The sequence below is a fragment of the Carcharodon carcharias genome, chromosome 2, assembly GCF_017639515.1.
Source record: "Carcharodon carcharias isolate sCarCar2 chromosome 2, sCarCar2.pri, whole genome shotgun sequence".
Taxonomy (NCBI): Eukaryota; Metazoa; Chordata; class Chondrichthyes; order Lamniformes; family Lamnidae; genus Carcharodon; species Carcharodon carcharias.
In genome coordinates, this window is record NC_054468.1 from 12,340,329 (window position 1) to 12,361,535 (window position 21,207).

The following is a 21,207-nucleotide window of genomic DNA, read 5'->3' on the forward strand; positions in this document are numbered from 1 at the left end:
CTTTTAAGGCACAACACCGATGTCTTCCCCACCCCGTCAGATCACTGGCATAGAGTCAATGCTCACTTAGCGGTGACCAGAGACGAGGTTGCAGGATATTAGTGGTCGGGAAATTGGGACTGTGGGTGGGGAGGGGTGATGGACAACATTTGAGGACCCATCACTGTGTTTAAAAATCAAAGCTGATTTCAGACAGCTGTCAGGGACTCCTAAAATACGAGCAAGGACTAACATAGATGTCTCACCTAGAAATTGGTACGTGTTGCATATTTTTATGGCCAAAAAGCAGGCAAGAAACACAATGTTTTTTGCCTCAATTTGTCAAGATAGCACGCTGAATGTGACACAAAGTGCCAGGACACCAAATCGGGCCCATCACATTAGTTTGAGTATGACATTCCTTTTCAATAAAGGTATAATGCTGGAAATAGAGTAGGTGAGAGGAAAGACAAGTTATGACATTTCAGCTGGTGGACCCATCATCAGAACTGATTGGTAAGCAAGACTCTGATTGGCGTGGGATGTGTGGGCGGAGATGTACATGAGTCAGGACTTAAGATTGGATGAACTTGGGTGGCTGCAAACCTAGAGCTGAAGGAGTTACACCCAGAGACAACAAAGGCAAAGATGAAGGTTTCAGTGGTGCTGCAAGGACTAAGGGATGAATAATGTGGAGGTGGAAGTAAGCAATCTTGGTGATGGACTAGATGTTGGGGATTTGAAGCTCAGCTCAAGATCCAGTTAAAGCTGCAAAATCGGTACAGAAAGCATAACATTAAAAAAAAATGTATTAACCAGTGTTGACCTGTAGAGAGAAGAAAAGCTGCAAGAACAGAAAATATGAAATTTAAGGATGATTTGCTGGGAATTATCAGATGGTTGGTCTGAACCGGAAATGTCAACATGTCTCTTCTAGGTGATCACAGACTTCAGTATGCAGTTTTTTGCATTTTAATTAATTGCTCCATCTAATCAATTTTGTGCTCCTTTTAAAATGTCTTGCTGTAACTGCTTCTCTCATTGCCCCTGAGCTTTGTGATCTTTATTCGAAAGGATGTGTTGCTTCCTGCTTTGAAACCTTTTCCTTTGTGTTTCAGGTCAGGTTCTAAGTGCTCACGTCTCAGGCAGGGTAGTAATGAAGAGTTACCTGAGTGGAATGCCAGAGTGCAAGTTTGGGATGAACGACAAGATTGTTATTGAGAAACAAGGCAAAGGAACTGCTGACGAGAGTGCAAAAAGGTGAGGGATATGAAATCTCTTCTCCCATTATGCGCTTAACTGATGGTCCATGCTGCATGTAACTACAGAGCCCTGGCAATTCCATTCGGGCAGCTCTGTTTGTACTGGCTGATTTATCCTGAGAGAAATTTGAGGGTTGTGAGGTTTTGAGAAGATTATTATTTCTTTGTTGGTAGATATATCTTAAATCGGAAACCCAACATCCGTTACAATCAGCAACATGTATGATGTTTGATAAGTAAACTTTACATGTGGCCCTGGAGGCTCCACATGCAAATCCATGCAGTCTTTGAAGATGAAAAGCTTGAATGTTCCTTGGCAAATGGATGTTTAAAAGCAGCCCAAGTAGTTGTGCCTGTGCCAGAGTTTGCAATGTGAGCTTCTAATGTCCATGCACGTCTGCCAAGAAGAAAATCTGACTAATCCCCCCCAACCCCCTAACCCCTTGTATTTATATTTGGCTTTGCTGAAGATGGAGAAAAGTCACTTTGCTTGTGGTTCATGTATACATCTTATTGTAGATCTTGGCATAATGACTATCATGTAAATTTGACATTTTGGTATAGTGAGGAGAAAAACAAGTGAGAGCTTCCACTGTCTGAGATTGAAGTATTTCTCTGATCTGTTTCATGGCATTATCTTTAATGGCATAATTAGCCATTAAACAGACATCTGAGTGGACCTACACTAATACCAGTATTGAACCAGCCCCTGAAACCTTGTTAAGGGCATGTGGCAATAATATGCCAATACCTTCAGTTTTGTCCAGTATAACATAAAAGCAAAATACTGCGAATGCTGGAAACCTGAAATAAAAATGGAAAATGCTGGAAAAATTCAGAAGTTCTGGCAGCATTTTTGAAGATTCCACGTATTCTCCACACATGCTGCCAAACCTGCTGAGCTTTTCCAGCATTTTCAGTTTTGTTTATGTTTGCCTATACTTGTTCAGTTGGAATGACAATACTTTGAGCCTGAGTCTGACCAGAGATCTGCCAATGATGGGATTTGGGCAAAGGAGACTGAAGGCTGGAGGCTGAAAGACGGGATGAGGAGACTATCTGGATCAATTTAGGGAGATAGGCTGGGAGAGGTAGCGAAATCATTTGAAAATGAGAAATTTTAAAACCGTTACACTGGGGTGAAGAGAGCTAGGTCTGTTAGGGTAAAGTTGATGATTTAATATAGGGACAAGTGTGGAAAGCCAAGTTGAGCAAGTTGTAGTTTATGGAACAAAAACAGAAGATGCTGGAAAAACTCAGCAGGTCTAGCAGCATCTGTGGAGAGAGAAACAGAGTTAATGTTTTGAGTCCATATGACCCTTCTTCAGAGCTGAGTTTCTGGAGTTTGGAGGCCAAATGTAAGAGATTGGTGAAATTGAGCCCAAGTGAAGGGGTGACAATTGAAGAGGACCTTGTAGTTGCCTGCAACAAACAGCGTTGTTTGAAGAAGGCAGGGAGGTATAATTGCTTGATTGCTGGCAGTTTGGTGAGTGAGGGGGTGTTAATCTCTTTGTAAAATCTAATTTTGTTTTTATTTAGCATTGACTGAAATTTACTCTCTAAATTCTAAATTTCCCAGCCTTAAGTAAGGTTTCAGGGCTCTACTGGAAGGGCAGCTGAAGCTAGCTAATTTAAGGAAAGTAGCTTAAGCCAGTTTTTCTGTAACTGGGGTCAGCTAACTCCTTAGTTTGAGAAGGATAAATGAACAGACATTTCAATGCGACTTAGCATGGAGTGCGACTTTGAACAGAGTGCTGGATTTAGGTGACTAAGGCAGTTAGATGAGATGGAGAAACAGGTGCTCCTTTGTTTTTTCAAACTTTTTCACGCTATAGAAATAGGTTCTTGCTCTACTACAGGGGTAGGAGCTAGCTTTTTGGCGAATATCTGGTGAATGGTTAAGGTCTATTCTATTCCTAAGGCTTAAAAGGAATGCAAACTGGTGATAAGGTTAATAAAATATATTTAAAAATGGAAATAAAGACACATTAAGGATGTCAGGGACAGGCAGTGTTGGAGCTGCAGCATGTGGGTGCTCCTGAATGCCAATGTGACCTAGAGCAAACATGTCTGCAGTAAGTATTTGCAGCTTGAAGAGCTTTGGCTCACTCATTGAGCTGGAGGCTGAGCTGCACACACTATGACACACCAGAGAGGGGGAAAGTTACCTGGATGCTTTGTATCAGGAGGCAGTGCATCTCTTTAAGAACAGGGCCTTCTGATTTGGTCACTGGCTGACAGGAGAGTGTGACTTGGTTGGATAGACTTGGGTTGTTTTCATTGGAGCAGAGAAGACTGAGGGGCAACCTGATCGCAGTGTACAAGTTTGAGGGGCATGGACAGGGTGGATAGGGAGCAGCTGTTCCCCTTAGTTGAAGGGTCAGTCACAAGGGCGGGACAAGTTCGAGGTGAGGGGCAGGAGGTTTAGGGGGGATGTGAGGAAAAACGTTTTTACCCAGAGGGTGGTGACGGTCTGGAATGCGCTGCCTGGGAGGGTGGTGGAGGTGGGCTGCCTCACATCCTTTAAAAAGTACCTGGATGAGCACTTGGCACATCATAACATTCAAGGCTATAGGCCAAGTGCTGGTAAATGGTATTAGGTAGGTAGGTCAGGTGTTTCTCATGTGTCGGTGCAGACTCGATGGGCTGAAGGGCCTCTTCTGCACTCTGTGATTCTGAGACTGTGCCAGAGGACAGAAGCACAGGAATCTCTGCCTTTGCTTTGGTCCAGCAGGTTTGAGATTCTTTCAGCCTGTTTGGGAGCTGCAGGGTAGCTGAGCTGACCATGGCACCGTGCTACAGGAAACTATTCAAGTGGGGAGTGCAAAAATGAATGTAGTGATAGTAGTGGAAAGTCTAGTGAGGGGGATTGACATTGTTCTGTGAGGCAAGGAGCGAGAATGTCTATGTTGTCTGGCTGGTGCCAGGGTTCGGGACATCTGCTCAGGACTAGATAGGAACTTGCAGTGGTAGAGGGACGATCCAATCAATGTGGTCCACGTAAGTACCAAAGCGACAGACAACTAGGAAAGAGTTTCTACATAGTCAGTATGAGGAGCTAGGCACCAAACTAAGAAGCAGAACCTCAGATGGTAATCTCTGGATTATTACCTGAGCCACATAGGGCAAATAAGATTAGATAAGTGAATGCATGGCTCAAAGACTCAGGTGGGAGAAGTGGGTTCCAGTTCGTAGGGTACTGGCACCAGTATTGGGGAAAGTGGGATCTGTACCATTGGGACGATCTACACCTGAACCGTGCTAGTACTGGTGCTCTAGCGGACCATTTAACAAGGGAAGTATAGAAGATTTTAAACTAAAGAACAGAGGCAAGAGATCACGCTTGGCAAGATGTGGTAAGTCAAAGAGTATAGACAAGGCAAGAGAGAAAGATATTAATATGGCAAATGATAGATTGTGACAGGAAGGGATAGAGAGTACAAAGCTCAGAGTACATCGGGTAAGGCTAGAGGTTATAAAGGGGCAAAACTAAAGGCTCTGTATCTGAATGCATGTAACATATGTAACAAACAGATGAACTGAGAGTGCAAATAGAAATAAGTATGATCTGATAGCCATTACAGAGACATGGCTGCAGGATGACATAGATTGGGACCTGAATAGTGAAGGGTACATGACACTTGGGAAGGACAGAAGGCTGGGAAAAAGTGAATGGGTGTCTCTGTTAATTAATGACGGTATTAACACAACAGAGAGAGACGATCTACGTTTAGGAAACCAGGATGTACAGACAGTTTGATAGAGATGAGAAATGAAAAGGACAAGAAGTCACTTGTGGGAATGGTGTCCAGGCCTCCTAACAGTAACCACATGTTAGGACAGAACATAAAGGAAGAAATAATGGGAGCTTGTCAGAAAGGTATGACAAAAGTCACGGGGGATTTTTACCTAAGTATAGGCTGGATAAATCAGATTGGAAAAGGTAGCCTAGATGAGTTCATAGTGTTTGGAGCCAGCCAGAGAACAGGCTATACTAAGATAAAAGCAAAATAACTGCAGATGCTGGAAATCTGAAACAAAAACAGAAAATGCTGGAAAAACTCAGGTCTAACAGCATCTGTGGAGGGAAAAAGTGTTAACGTTTCGAGTCTGTATGGCTCTCCTTCAGAGCTTCAGAGCAGGTTGGACAAGCTAGGATAAAACCAAAAAACTGCGGATGCTGGAAATCCAAAACAAAAACAAAAATACCTGGAAAAACTCAGCAGGTCTGCCTTTTCCCATCTATTTCCATTATTTTTAAATGTATTTCCATCCTTTGTTTTATCTCTACCTTTTAGCCTATTTTGATCCCTTGCCCCCCACCCCACCCCAACAAGGGCTGTCTGTACCTTGCTCGTCCTGCTTTCTACCCTTAATGTCACCTATTATCACATTCCTTAGATAATATCACCACCTTCAACACCTCTTTGTCCTTTTGTCTATGACATCTTTTGGCTATCTCCACCTATCACCGGCCCTCTATCCAGCTCTACCCTCCACCCCTTAAACCAGCTTATATTTCACCTCTTTTCTATTTTTACTTAGTTCTGTTGAAGTCATACAGACTCAAAACGTTAACTGTATTCCTCTCCACAGAACAAAAACAGAATTACCTGGAAAAACTCAGCAGGTCTGGCAGCATCGGCGGAGAAGAAAAGAGTTGACGTTTCGAGTCCTCATGACCCTTCGACAGAACTTGCGTTCGAGTCCAAGAAAGAGTTGAACTCTTTCTTGGACTCGAACGCAAGTTCTGTCGAAGGGTCATGAGGACTCGAAACGTCAACTCTTTTCTTCTCCGCCGATGCTGCCAGACCTGCTGAGTTTTTCCAGGTAATTCGGTTTATGTTTTGGATTTCCAGCATCCGCAGTTTTTTTGTTTTTTTCCTCTCCACAGATGCTGTCAGACCTGCTGAGTTTTTCCAGGTATTTGTTTTTGTTTTATATAGGCTAGGGTTGTATCCACTGGAGTTTAGAAGAGTCAGAGGCAACTTGATTGAAATCTTAAGATCCTGAGAGGTCTTGACAGGGTGTATGTGAAGAGGATGTTTCCCCTTGATGGTGAACCTAGAGCTTGGGTTGGGGGTCACTGTTTAAAAATAAAGGGTCGCCCATTTAAGACAGATGAGAAATTTTTTCTGAAGGTAGTGAGTCTTGAAACTCCCTGCCTCGAAAGGCAGTGGAAGCAGAGCCTTTGAAGGCAGAGCTAGATAGATTCTTGATAAACAAGGGGGTGACAGTTTATTGGGGGGGTAGGCAGGAGTTTACAATCAGATCAGCCATGATCTTATTGAATGGTGGAGCAGGCTCGAGGGGATGAGTTGCCGACTCCTCCTAATTTGTATGTTTATATAATGCAGCACAGTCACAGAAGATGTCATTTGTGACTTTGGCTGGGGTGGACTCAACGCTGCGCGCAGAGCTGAAGACAGGCTAAAGTGATTAGAATGGTTAATTCTGAAAGAGGCTGGAATCGGTTGGAGAGCCATTAGGGGTAGGGAGGTTAGGGATATCGGCAGGGGGTGGGGCAGAATGGAATTGATGGGTTGAAATTAATTTTTTGTGGAAGTGAGTGTCCATGATGTTTGTGTTTACAGTTTGTATTTTGCATATCGTTGGTTAAAAAGATGGATGTTGCTTGAGCCTTTGACAGTTCAGAATGGAGGCAGATGTGAATCTAATAGTGATTGGGTTAAAGGAGCAGAATATTGGGCATGAATCCTGGTAATTTACAAGTTCCATTCCGTTGACTGAAGTGCTCATGGCTCACATGAATTTTAATGTGTAACTCAATAAATCAAAAAGATGATGTCACCTTCCAAAGCGATGCTTCTGACATGTCTTCCTCTTTCCTTAACCGAGGCCCCCCCGGCAGGGCCGTCAACAATGTCTGACTCATCTCCTGTGTCTGTCCCCTCACCCCTTCCCTTGCCTCCCAAAACCATGATAGGGATCCGCAGTCCTCACTTTTCACCCCACCAGTCTCTGCATTCAAAGGATCATCCTCCACCATTGCTGCCAACTCCAGCGTGATGTCATCACCAAACACATCTTCCCCAGAGGGCTTTATCTCCCAGAGGGGATACGTAGGCTTACAAAGCAAAAGAACATGGCACCCTTGAAGTGCAGCTGTTTGGTAATATCTAGAGTGTGACAGGAAAGGACAGAGTGTTCAAACATTTTTTTAAAAAGTGCAAAGAGGGAAAAAATGGTAAAAAGGTAAAATTAAAGGACATAGTATTCAGAACAAAATTAATGAATTAACGGCACAAATAGAGATTAATGGGTATGATCTTATAGCCATTATGGAGATGTGGTTACAAGTAGATCAAAGCTGGGATCTAAATATTCAGGGGTATGTAACTTTTCGAAAGGACAGACAGGAAAGCAAGGGTGGTGGGGTAGCTGGAATAAGTGCAATAGCAAAAAAAGATTTTGGATCGGAAGATGTAGAATCCTTTTGAGGGGAGGTAAGAAATAAGGGGAAGAAGACACTGGTGGGAGTAGTCTGTAGGCCCCCTGACTGTAGTATACTCAAGGACAGAGAATAAATCAGGAGATAATGAGGGCATATAAAAATGGCAGTACATTAAACATGGGTGACTTTAATCTTCATGTAGTTTAGAAAAATCAAATTGGCAAAGATAGCCATGAGCAAGAAATCATAGTGAACTCAGGACAGTTTCTTAGAACAATATGTTATGAATCCAACCTAGGATCAGGCTGTTTTGGATTAGGTAATGTGTAATGAGGTAGGTTTAATAAATGATCTGAGTAAAGGATCCCCTAGGAAACAGTGACCATGATATGGCAAAATTTAGCATTCAGTTTGAAAGTGAGAAACCTGGGTCGGAAACAACTGTGGTAAACTTAAATAAGGGTAATTACAATGGAATGAGGGCTGAGTTGGCTGGAGTGGACTGAGAAAGGAGTTTAGCAGAAAAGACGGTTGATGAACAATGGCAGATGTTTAAGAAAATAGTTCATGGCTCTCAACAAAGATGTATCCCAGTGAGGAAAAAGGATTCTAGGAAGGGGGTAAACCAACGAAGGTAAAGAAGGTATCAAATTGAAAGAAAAAACATTCAGTATGGCAAAGATTAGTGGTAAGCCAAAGGATTGGGAAAGCTTTAAAAACCAACAAAAGATGACCAAAAAATAGAGGGAGAAAGTAAACTTTGAAGGTAAACTCGCAAGTAATATAAAAATGTACAGTAAGAGTTTCTTTAAATATATATAATGGAGGAGAGGGGCCAAAGTGAACATAGGTTCCTTGGAGAATGAGGCTGGGGAAATAAAGTTCTTGTGCATGAATCTCAAAAAGCTAACATACAAGTTAAACAGGTAATAGGGAAGGTAAATGGAATGTTGGCCTTTATTTCAAAGGTAATGGAGTATAAAAATAGGGAAGTCTTGCTAAAACTATACAAGGCACTAGTTAGACCACACACACAATACTGTGATCAATTTTGGTCCCCTTATCTAAGGAAAGATATACTGGCATTGGAGGCAGTCCAGAGAAGGCTCTCTTGGTTGATCTTGGGCATGGAGGGATTTTCTATGAGGAGAGGTTGAGTAGGTTGGGCCTGTAGTCATTGGAGTTTAGAAGAATGAGAGGCGACCTTATTGAAACACACAAGATTTTTAGGGGGCTTGACAGGAAAGATGCTGAGAGGTTGTTTCCCCTTGTGGGAGAGCCTAGGACCAAAGGGTATAATCTCAGAGTAAGGGGGCGTGCATTTAAAACAGAGATGAGGAGGAATTTCTTCTCTGAGGTAGTCAATCTCTGGAACTTTTTACTGCATAGGCTGTGGAGACTGGGTCGTTAAGTATATTCAAGGGTGAATCGACAGATTTTTAATCAGTAAGGGAATCAAAGGTTCTGGGCAAAAGGCAGGAAAGTGGATTTAAGGATTATCAGATCAGCCATGATTTCATTGAATGGTGGACTAGACTCGATGGACTGAATGGCCAACTTCTAAGTCTTATGGTCTATGGTCCCTTACCCCCACCTGTCAGTATTCTGTAGGGACACCCTCCAAGACACCCTGGTTCACTCCTCCATCACCCCTAACTCCTCATCACCCTTCCCACGGCACTTTTCCATGCAATCGCAGAAGGTGCAACATCTGCCCTTTTTTTTTACCTCCTCCCTCCCCACCCTCCAAGGCACCGAACACACCTTTCAGGTGAAGCATTGCTTACTTGCATCTCCTTCAATTTGATCTATTGTATTGGCTGCTCCTAATGTGGTCTCCTCTACATTGAGGAGGCTTGGTGACTGCTTTGCGGAACACCTTCGCTCAGTCCACAAGCATGACCCATACCTTCCTGTGGCTTGCCATTCCAGCACACCATCATGCTCTCGTGCCCACATGGCGACCTTTGGCCTGCTGTAATGTTCCAGTGAAGCCCAGTGCAAACTGGAGGAACAGCACCTCATCTTCTGATTAAGCACTTCACAGCCTTCTAAATGTAACATAGAATTCAATAACTTCAGACCATAACCTCTATCCTCCATCTTTACCCACTTTAAAAAAAAATCCAGTTTTTTAAATTGTAATTTTACTTGTAATTTTCATTTTTTTTTACTTCCCTCCACCAAACCCACCATCCCACATGGTAACCTGTCATCGGTTTCTGTGTTGTACTTTCATAGAGCACTGACTCTTGTTCTGCTATTAACACATTCTGCTCTTACGTTTTATGCCGTTATCAGCACCTTCTATAGTCTTCACCACTACCGTTAACACTCGCTTTGTCTTGTGTCCTAGACATCTTTGTCAGGCTCTCCTTGGCCCCCGCCTTTCCCTGATCTTTTATCTTGCTCCACCCTCTCTTAAACAGTATAACATCCATCACATTTCTATTTCTGTTTAGCTCTGAAGAAGAGTCATACGGACTCGAAACGTTAACTCTGTTTCTCTCTCTCTCTCCACAGATGCTGCCAGACGTGCTGAGTTTTTTCAGCATTTTTTGTTTTTATTTCAGATTTCCAGCATCTGCAGTATTTTGCTTAAATCAAACATATAATTGGCTATTTGTATTACATGGATCCTCTCACTTCTGATCTCTATGATGTTTCCTATCCTTGAAAGCAAGTTGAAATCACGTTCATCCAATACCTCTGTTCATGTTGCTAGAAGAAACTGACTGCAAAAACGCTAGTCTTAATATGTAATTGAGCGGATTTGTCCGTTCTGAGGCAACTTGCACTTTTGTCCAGTGTAATTTATGTATTAAGTTTATTATCTTTAGACCCACAGTGTAATGCTTTCACTTAGTGCAAAGGGAGAAACCTGGGTATGATACTTGGTCTGTTTTTTTAAGCCAAATTATTTTGTAATTCTAGACCCCTCTCTTTTATTCTGTAGTGGTAAACAATCTATAGCAATTGATGACTGCACGTTCCACCAGTGTGTACGGCTCAGCAAGTTTGAATCTGAAAGGAGCATTAGTTTCATCCCACCAGATGGCGAATATGAACTTATGAGGTAAGTACCCAGCAATGTGGGGAACAAAAAAGGTTCGTGAAAGCAAGCATAGGGAATGGCTTCAGATTTCCAAAACAATTACGTTACTTGTACCAGCTGATTCCTGGAATTGGACTGCTTTTTCTACATTAAATGAGTACTAAATCATGCATGCTATATAAAATGTTGGATTTCAAATTCCAGTCAGTAATTTATATTAGCAAATATGTTTTTTTCCTTTTTCCAGCATACTGCAGAACATTTATTTCGAGTTTTTGAGATACGTAAATGCATTTGTTGTTGGTTTCCCTCATACTCTAAACTTAATTATGTTGTTAATTAACCAGCCAGCATTGATTAGAGTCAGAAACAAAAAGTCTGAAGAGTCATACGGACTCGAAACATTAACTCTGTCTTTCTCTCCACAGATGCTGTGAGACCTGCTGAGTTTTTCCAGCACAGTTTTTTTTGTTTCAGGTTTCTAGCACCCGCAGTCTTTTACCTTTGATTAGAATTAGAGTAATTATGGCACAGAAGGATTACCCCCCTCTTGTTATTATTACCCCCCCATGGAGAAGGAGGCCATTCAGCCCATTGGTTCAATTTCAGCTCTGTAGAATATTTAGCCTTGTCCTGCATCTTTAAGTGCATATCACCCTTTGCCCCTATTAGGCCTCACCCCACCTCTCACTACTTGCTTACTATTTGGATAACGGTGGAAGATTTTTGGGTTCCCTTTTATGTTAATATTTATGATGGAATACAGTACTAGAGTGTTGGTTAATTCCTACTTAATAGAACAATTAATGAGGTGGTCGATACGGTTAACACCATCACAAGATAAAAGGTTTAAGTGACTAGGCATTTAATACAAATCCGAAAAACCTAAATTATGGGCCCTGCAGCCATTTCCATGCATCAAAATATCGCATCTCAGGTAGGCTTCAATTAGTCATTGTAAACCTCAGCAATCTGAGATTACAATTTAGCATAGTTGGATTTACAGTTTGTATTCAGCATACCATTTGTAAGTTCCAATATCGAGGCTGTCCCTCTGTGACATGAGTATAAGATGTACAGGCTCCCTTGTGTAGCAGAGCTAACAGTGCATTATTAATCTATGTAGGGGTCTCGATTTTGCCACGGTCAGAACCCTGGAGCTACGTATAGATAAGGGTGGCGTTTTGGCTCATTTTGACTATTATGGAGATCCACAGTATCTAAACATTTGCTGATTGGCTTAGTTTGCTTCCTCCGCTGGCCATGATTGACAGTGTTTAACTTTTTAGAGTCACAGCCACTATTTTTTTTACATTTTTCAACGGTGCTTTGCTCACCTGCAAGTAACCCCTGAGGCCATTAAATAAGGATTGACATCACCTGTGATGTCTTGGAAATGAGGCAAGAAAATTTTTGTTTGTTTAAAGCCTCTGACCTTTGGATAAGTAATGCCTGTAAACTTTTGAGGGCAGGGTCAAGCGGAGAAAACACTATTTATTTTGTTCTATTTGTAAAAGATTACATTGTTTTCTTAAGGTACCGAACCACTAAAGATATCATCCTGCCGTTCCGTGTGATCCCATTGGTCAGAGAAGTAGGTCGCACTAAACTTGAAGTGAAAGTTGTCATCAAATCAAACTTCAAACCATCCCTGCTGGCTCAGAAGATTGAGGTAAAGGATTCTCACCCCCTTTTCTACTGCTTTCGCCATGTTTCCTTAGCTTCTTTGTGCGCCTTTATAAGCTCTCTCAAATGCACAGCATAATAAAAATACTGTTAATCAGGGCAAGGTTTGAGCGTTTTTCATTCTCCTACAATGCTAATACACTTTGTCTTAGTCAGGGTCCACTACAAGACCTGAGGGCACAATTTAGACTGATATGTCACAGGAGAACTGCATTATATGAATGCCATCCTCAGGTGAAATATTAAACTGAAGCCCCAATTCACCTCGTTTAGTTTGTTGCGAAAGATCTCTCTACCTTAGCCAATATTTATCCTTCAGTCAATGCCACCAAACAGATAATGAAAGGAGTTGCATTTATACTGTCTTTCATGGCCACAGGATTTTACCAAGCACTTTGATTAAATAATTTTTAATTGTGGGCACTGACTCTGGTAGGAAAAACAGCGTCCAATTTCCACACAGTAAGATCCCACAAACAGCAATGAAAATAAAATTACCAGGTTATCTTCAGTGATGCTGCTTGAGGAATAAATATTGGCCAGGATGCTGAGAGAATCTCTGCTACTATTTGAATAGTGCCGTGGTATTTTGACGTCCATCTGGGTAGATGACAGTGACTAGGGTTAATGTGTCATCTGGGAGAGGGCATCTCTGAAAGTGTTGTGCTCCCTTGGTGCTGTACTGGAGTGTCAGCTTGGATTAAGTGCTCAAGTCTCTGGAGTGGGCCTTGAACCAACGTCCTCCTGACTCAGGCAAGAGTACTTGCCATGAGCCATACCCAGCACCATAACTCTCATAATCTCTGCCGTTGTGGCTGTTTGCTATTGCAACTTGGCTGCTGTGTTTGTCTATAGAACAAGAGCTAGATTGAAAAGTAATGTGACCCACTTTGGAATATCCTGAAAGGTGCTAAATAAATGCCTATTTCTCCCCTATAATGAACCATAATGGAGAATTCTGATGTTCGTCCAATGTTACTTTTAATTGGGACACCGCCCTTTAGGAAGGATGCCAGGTTCTTGTAGAGGATGCAGAGGAGATTTATCAGAATGTTACCAGGAATGAGACTTGAGTTATGTGGAATGATGGAAGAAGCTGGCGTTGTTTTCCTTCAAGCAGAGAAGGTTAAGGGGAGGTTCAGTAGAGATGTGTAACATTGAGGGGTTTTGATAGAGTAAGTAAGGAGAAATTGTTCCTTCTGGCAGGAGAGTCAATAACCAGACAACACATATGTACAGTAATTGGCAGAAGAGCCAAGAGGGAATGATTTTTTTTACACAGTATTTTTAATCCTCAGCTGGAGGGGACCTTGATTTGGTCGCAGGGTAATTTTGGCAGGATGTCACAGCTTTGAGGGGTTCATACCAAAGATAATAGTGGGATGCAGGGTTTGCTACAGAATAAGGTGATTCAGGAAAGCTATTTTAATTGTGCCTGAGTTGAACTGCTCATATCTTATTGTTTATTCTTAATTGAGACGCAAGTCAAGGCCACACTGTGGTAATCTTAGTAACTCTTTAACCCTGAATGTCTAGCACAAAGCCAAGTGCATTTGGCAGTTCTCGACATTTTGATTTTGCTCAGTCTCCATAAATGTTATTGGTTCCATATGTCAACAATCAGTTGGGAATCAGCATCTGCTGGGAAAGAGATGCAAACCGTTTCTATTTCTTGGCAGCTGCCCGGTTTACTGATTGAACTCATATTCCTGAGAATGTCTGCGGTTTGCCGACTCAGCAAACTTCTGGCCTGAATGCTGTTCTTTGATTTACTGTCGTCTGTTCAGCTTCGCCCTTTAGATCGAGATGAGAAAATGTCATTCAGCCATTGAAGCTTAGCGCTCTAGTGCATTAACTGATTGTTTTGCCTCAGTTACCTTACTGGATTACTGAGTTTATATGATGTTTGGATCTTAAATGTGCACACAGGGTGTATGTGTGTGATTGGATCGAAGGGAAGTGTGTGTATATGTTTGACATGATCGTTGCTGTAATTGAATAACCTGACTTATGTCTCTGCGGTCACTACGGTTATTCTGAGCATCCATGTTTAAAAGAGAAAGAATCAACTGTCATTTCTCTGGTCCACTGATGTTTGCTGAAAAGGGTGCTAATTAGAAGTCAGTAAGGATCAAAAACCGGCATTAACTAGGTTATTGGTTGCAGCCAAGTATTGTTTAATGCATGCTGTCTCAATTACTCATAAAGTAGCAAAGTACTGTAAAGTTTGTTTTCAGGACCAGTCAAGACAACAGGAAGGTTTACAATTATCTGAATGTGATATCCCTTCTCGACCTCCACAAATTAGTGAGGGGACCTGGGCTTTAGATCCATAATGGCAGATAAGGAAGCCATTCAGCCCCTCACATCCATAATGCCTTGCTGTAGAGCAGTCCAATTTCTCCCATTCTGTCCCAGTAACCCTGTAATTTTATTTCCAAGCGCCCATCCAATTTTCTTTTGAAATTATAATTATCTCCACTTCCTCCATCCTCAAGCAGCGAGTTCTAGGTTGTTACCACTCACTATGTAAAAAGTTTTTCATCCCTCAAATCTCTTGCCCAAAAGCTTAAACCTGCCCCTTAGTCTCTGCATGATCATCTAATGGAAACAGCGTTTTTATGTCTACCATCTCTACTCCTGCCATTACCTCGTACACATTTCTTGCTGCTAAAATAATTCCAACTTATTAATTTTTTAAGAATGAGCTAGGGATCCCAATGTTGGGGTTTATGGAGAACAAGAGTGCGTCTCATGGAGTTTTAGGGGCCACATGCAAAGTTTAGCTGCATGTTTTTTTTAAAATTTTCCTATCTCAAGTTGGTTATCTCCGGTGTTCTGATTCAGGATGCATTCATCAGCAGTGCTAAAAACGGGTCTTCCTAAACCTCCAAGCCCTTAAAATTCAAATAGTACCAACCAATAAATAAGAAATACAGATAGGACTAGTTACTAGATTGGTACCAGGGATGAGGGGCTTTGGTTGTGAAGAAAGACTAGAGAATCTGGGATTGTCCCCAGAGCAAAGAAGGTTAAGGGGAGAATTGAGGGGTTTTGATTGAGTAATTAAGGGGAAACTGTTGTCACTGGCAGAAGGATCAGTAACCAGAGGTAAAAGGACTGAGTCGAGATAAGAATTTTGTTTATGCAGTGAGTTGTTGTGAAATGGAATTATCTGAAAAGGAAACATTTACAGGACTAGGAGGAAAAGGCTGGGGAGTGATTGGCACTAGGTGAATTGTTCCTTCAGAGGGCCAGCATAGACACTGGTTGAATTACCTCCTCCTGTGCTGTAACTATTCTATGTTTCTATGGAATGACTGCCTTGATAGAATTGTGGAAGCAGATTTAATAACTTCCAAATGGAAATTGGATGAATACTTGGGTTGGGGTGGGGGGGGTCGGAATTAGAGCTTTGGAAAGAGTGTGTGGGAGTGGGACTAATTGGATAGCTCCTAGAAAGGGCCTGCACGGGTATGATAGACTGAATGGTCTTCTACTGTGCAACATGACTCTCATCCATGACTGAATCTCTTTGCCTTGAGGGTTTGGATTGCCAGAGGAGCACAATTTTGCCTGACCACCTTTTTTGAAAAAAAATCAAGTATGCACTCCAGTGGATATAATGATTAGTGGTGACCACTAACTGAAATGGGTATTAAATTCAATGGTGTGAAAAACCAAAACATGCAATTGGTGGAATTTAAACAGTTGAGCAAGCATACACAAGCCACGTGGAATAATTTTATAGCGGGGCACATAGTGCATTTGATTGAGGTTAATAATCAACGGGAGCTTTTTATCTAATCTGTTTAAGCTAAAGTAATGAAAAAAAAGCGAATTTAAATTTTTAGCTTTTGAAGTAGAATCAAATAATGCAGATTTAAGGCAACTTCACCGTTTTCATTGCAACTTTTGCTCTTTGTTAAGTAATCTCAAGATTTCCTGATGATTTTGAGTAGCAAGTTCATTACTGGTGTGCTTGTGCCTTAATTTTGCAGTGCAAATGGCATGTCCACTACAACGAATGAGATCCTTACCCCTTATGCATTGGCCATCTTCTCCCCCTCACCATCTGTTTTTATACCAAACTAATTTCCTCCCACTGCTCTGCTGAAGGCATGCATTTTTCTCTGCAGCGTAGTCCTGCTCGTCGTCCCAATGGCCATTTTTGATCTGTGCAGTAAATGCTGGCAGTCTGTTTGATTGCCGGGGAGTGTACCAGAACAGAGTCTAATCCTGTTCCTATCCAACATCCGCAAGCGTTCACTAGGCTGTTAACTAAGGTCACGAATTGTGGTGCCGGTGTCGAGGGGATATGTACTACCCAGCTGAGATCATCTAACAGATTGGAGATTATACTTGGGACCTTTTTTTTTAAATGAGTTTCAGTTTACTCACTGACTTAACCAGCTGAGCCACTGGCGGAGTCCCAAAGAGCATGTATATTTGGAAAGGAAAATGCCATGCTATTTTGATTGGAGGACATTGAAATATGTATCGGGATTAAGTACAGATGATTGAAGCTTGCTTTTTACAAATCATTTGATAGTTTTACTTGCTCATAACTTAACATTTCTAACTTTTCCCAATTCTGATGATAGGCCACACATCTGAAACATTAACCCTGTTTCTCTCTCCACAGTTGCTGCCAGACCTGCTGAGTATTTCCAGCATTTCTGTTTTTATTTTTGATGTATGGGAGAAACAGCAGACTAACTGGAATTATCAGAAAGAGGTTCTTTTGCAGTTGAAATTCTTCTGCTTGAAATCCCGATCCTGCAGTGAGCTGCTTACTCCATTTCATTTTCCTCGAGCTCCCATTACAGAGAAAGTTTATATTTTAGTTCCACGAAACCAGACGGTTTGACCCTTGCCAGCTTTTACAGTGCCGAGCTCTGTTTGGATTCTTCCACTTGGACGTTCTGCTTGCAAAACATTCAAACGTGCCCGAAAGCTCAGTGGCATGCTTTTGATTAAATATACAGCTAGCAGCAAATGGGCTTCTTGAGCCAAATCCATTTTTCTGGCTTAAGAAGTGATAAATACACAGCAGACCTGCCAGCAGATGTTAATGTTAGTGCTTTGAGTGTGAATTGTGTCCCAGGATCTCCACTTGGAACTTCAGCCTCTCTTTTCTCTCCCCAGTTACTGACTGAGCTATTGGACTATTCTCTGAAGCCCAGGAAGTAAGGATAGTACTGGAGCCTAATCTTTACACGCTTGATAAGCTTTTAAACATTGCAAATTTGCACCTCTTAACCCAACCACCACAATTTCAATCTGTTCTTATCCAAAGAAGCATGCATGTTTACATTTTTAAAAATGCAAAATTTAGGATTATTTCAGCAGTCAATGGTTTTGTGTTGTGTTAAACACTGCAACCCTCTTCTGGTACATGGAGGGTTACCATTACCAATCCAAGCTTTTGACTTGTTCCAACTGAAATGAATGGATTTTGCTTAGTGTCTACTATTTGGAACTGCAAATGTTTCTTCCCATAGCATTGTGCTCTCGGCTTAGTTTGCCCACTTGGGATGAGCATCGTTCCATCTTATAGCTTCAACTTTACCTTCAGCATGATTTTTCGATCACCACCTTGAGCAACTTCATACAAGTTTGCAAAGGTCATGATGTTGCACATAGCACCAGTGTCTATCTGACACTTTATATTAGCTTGAAGGTCTGCTTCTGCAGTGGTCATTCCATTAGTGTCTCACTATTTTTTCCTTGAGACTTGATGGTGCCAACCTGTTGTAGGGTGTAGAGTGATTCATCAGGTTCTTCGACAGACTTTTTTCCAGCAACCATCTTTATAGGCTTCCTTTTCTTTCCTGCAAAGCACTTGCAATCAAAGTGATTCAACTTCTTGCAGTTAGAGCACTGCTTTCCCATGTTCGACGTGTTCCTTATTTGTGTGGTGTCCTCTGCAATATTTACATCCAGTACTCCTTGACCTTTCTTTTGGCTCTTATGCCAATAGTTCTTCTCTCAATTGTTTTGTGCTTGCAAGGCCACAACTGCTTCTCAGCAGAGTGCAACGCCTCATCAGTTCTCCCATCAATACACTGCAATTGATGATTGACCGCTTCAGAGCTTCTGCACATGTTAATTTACACTCAAAGTTTCTCTTCTCTCAGCAGACGTGCTCTCGCAGCAGGGTCCCCTGTTTCTAAGATAATCCTTCCTCTGATCAGATCATCCTTCGGTTTCTCAAACTCTCAAGATTCAGCTCATCATCTCAGTGAAGGCACATACTGATCAATATTCTCCCCCTCTTCCTGAGCTCTGGTGCTCAACACACAGCATTCATAAGTAGCATTAGTCAAGGGCTCAGAGTGGGTCCTTGAGGCCTCCAAAATTTCACAAGACTAGCTTTTCTGATCCTCAAGGTGCAGTAAAGGTTGTCGCACGCTTTCCACAGCATTGATAAGTGGTGTTACTCTTAATTGTTCAGTTTTCTTGTTTAACTCTGGCGATTTCATAGTTTTGCCGTTGAGACTGGAAGAATTGCTAATTTATCTTCAAATCCACCTTCATCTGCATTGGAGCAGGTACTGGAATACTAAGTCATACTGACATAACCAGTGACCAATGTCCTGTGTAAAGTTGGAGATTGAACTTTTAATTATTCTCTGCTGTTTGTTACAGCTGCTGGCGCTCTCAGCTATCAAATTCCACGCAATTTCAGCTGCACACTCCTGACACCATGTTCCAAGTCATGGATGAAATGGCTTCTGCTCGCAAGCCTTAATACATCAAGGAGGACATCAGAGTTCACATGACTATGGGCAGCCCATGGCCACCTTGCACAAAGGCACTTCTCCAAACAGTTAGGATCTGCTGCCCGAAAATGTGGTGGAGGCAGGTTCAATTAAGACATTCTAGAGAGAATCGGATTATTATCTGAAAAGGAAGAATGTGCAGGGCTACTGAGAGAAGGCAGGGGAGTGGCACTAGGGTGAATTGCTCCTTCAGAGAGCCAGCACAGACATGGGCCTTGTTCTGTGCTGTGAGCATTCTGAAGGAAACTTAAATCTTGTCTGCTGCACTGAATTTAAAGAAAAACTAATGTAAGTTTATAGAGCACCTTTCACAACAAGATATCCCAGAATGTTTCAAATGAGACCATAAGACATAGGAGCAGAAAGAGGCAATTTGGCCCATCGAGCCTGCTCTGCCATTCAATGAGACCATGGCCGATCTGATAATCTCAAATCCACTTACCTGCCTTTTCCCCATATCCCTTGATTCCCTTACTGATTAAAAATCTGCCTACCTCAGGCTTGAATATACTTAACGACCCAGCCTCTATAGCCCTCTGCGGAATTCCGTAGATTGACTACCCCCTGAGAGAAGAAATTCCTCCTCATCTCTGTTTTAAATGGGCGCCCCTTTTACTCTGAGATTATGCCCTCTGGTCCTAGACTCTCCCGCAAGGGGAAACAACCTCTCAGCATCTACCCTGTCAAGCCCCCTAAGAATCTTATATGTTTCAATAAGGTCGCCTCTCAGCCTTCTAAACTCCAGTGAGTACAGGCTCAACCTCTTCTCATAAGAAACATCCCTCCATATCCAAGGTCAATCTAGTGAACCTTCTCTGGACTGCCTCCAATGCCAGTATATCTTTCCTTTAGATAAGGGGACCAAAATTGAGCACAGTATTCTAGGTATGGTCTAACTGGTACCTTATATAGTTTTAGCAAGACTTCCCTATTTTTATACTCCATTCCCTTTGAAATAAAGGCCAACATTCCATTTGCCTTCCCTATTACCTGTTGAACATGTATGTTAGCTTTTTAGGATTCATGCACAAGGACTCCCAAATCCCTCTCTGCTGCAGCCTTTCTCCATTTCAATAATATTCAATTCCTCTATTCTTCCTGCCAAAGTGCATAACCTCATATTTTCCCACATTTTATTCCATCTACCAAGTTTTTGCCCACTCACTTAACCTGCCTTTATCACTCTGTAGACTCCTTGTGTCATCCTTACCACTTGCCTTCCCACCTATTTTTGTGTCACCCACAAACTTGGCGATAGTACATTCACTTCCTTCATCCAAGTCATTAATATATATTGTAAATAATTGAGGCCCCAGCACTGATCCCTGTGGCACTCCACTACTTAGAAGTTGCCATCCCGAAAATGCCCCCCCCTTATCCCAACTTTTTTTTCTAATATTTAGCCAATCTTCTATCAATGCTAATATACTACCACCAACACCACGGTGGTGTTGTCACTGTTGATTCGTAGGAGCATTTCCCCTGACTACTCCTTTTTATGATTCCACCAGGAAATGGGACCTGACCAGATAACTCTGCTCCAACATTACAGATCCAGTGGTATCTTCTTTTAGTATCTGCGATTCACACAAGAGTCTCATTTTGACTTTTGCACGAGTTGGTCTGGCAGTGGAAAGAGCTGTTCAATGCTCTTTTTAAATACTCGAACTACTTGGAACTTGGTACTTGACCTGAAGGTGGCAAACGTGTCTTGTATTTTCATTGAAGGACCTGTGCATTCCTTTTATTTGATGGTCCTGAAGTATCGAGACTTTGGACGTTTGGAGTCTAATAACTTCAGTGTTTTACTGTCTTTAGATTAGGAACTTTTAGTAACAAAAATTATGAAATGTTTTTAATTTATAATTGCTTCCACTTATGGGCACCCAGATGAGAGATGAGTGGGACTCTGTTGGCAGTGGGCATCAAACTGAGAAAACATTAAATAAAAAGTTTTGAACGTGCTTTGTGAAACATCAAATGTTAAAATTCACCAAGCTTCCCAGTCCAGACACTACCAAATAC

General features: G+C 41.9%; 1 protein-coding gene across 5 annotated transcripts in view; it reads left to right on the forward strand.

Moving 5' to 3' along the window:
• The window catches only part of LOC121289768 (AP-2 complex subunit mu), a 56,581-nt gene that overhangs the window by 26,790 nt on the left and 8,584 nt on the right, over positions 1-21,207 (forward strand). For all 5 annotated transcript variants that reach the window (XM_041209526.1, XM_041209565.1, XM_041209534.1 and 2 more), the window contains 3 exons: positions 1,098-1,239; positions 10,613-10,732; positions 12,248-12,383. In XM_041209526.1, the coding sequence (XP_041065460.1) occupies positions 1,098-1,239; positions 10,613-10,732; positions 12,248-12,383 (398 nt within the window). The remainder of the gene's footprint in view (positions 1-1,097; positions 1,240-10,612; positions 10,733-12,247; positions 12,384-21,207) is intronic.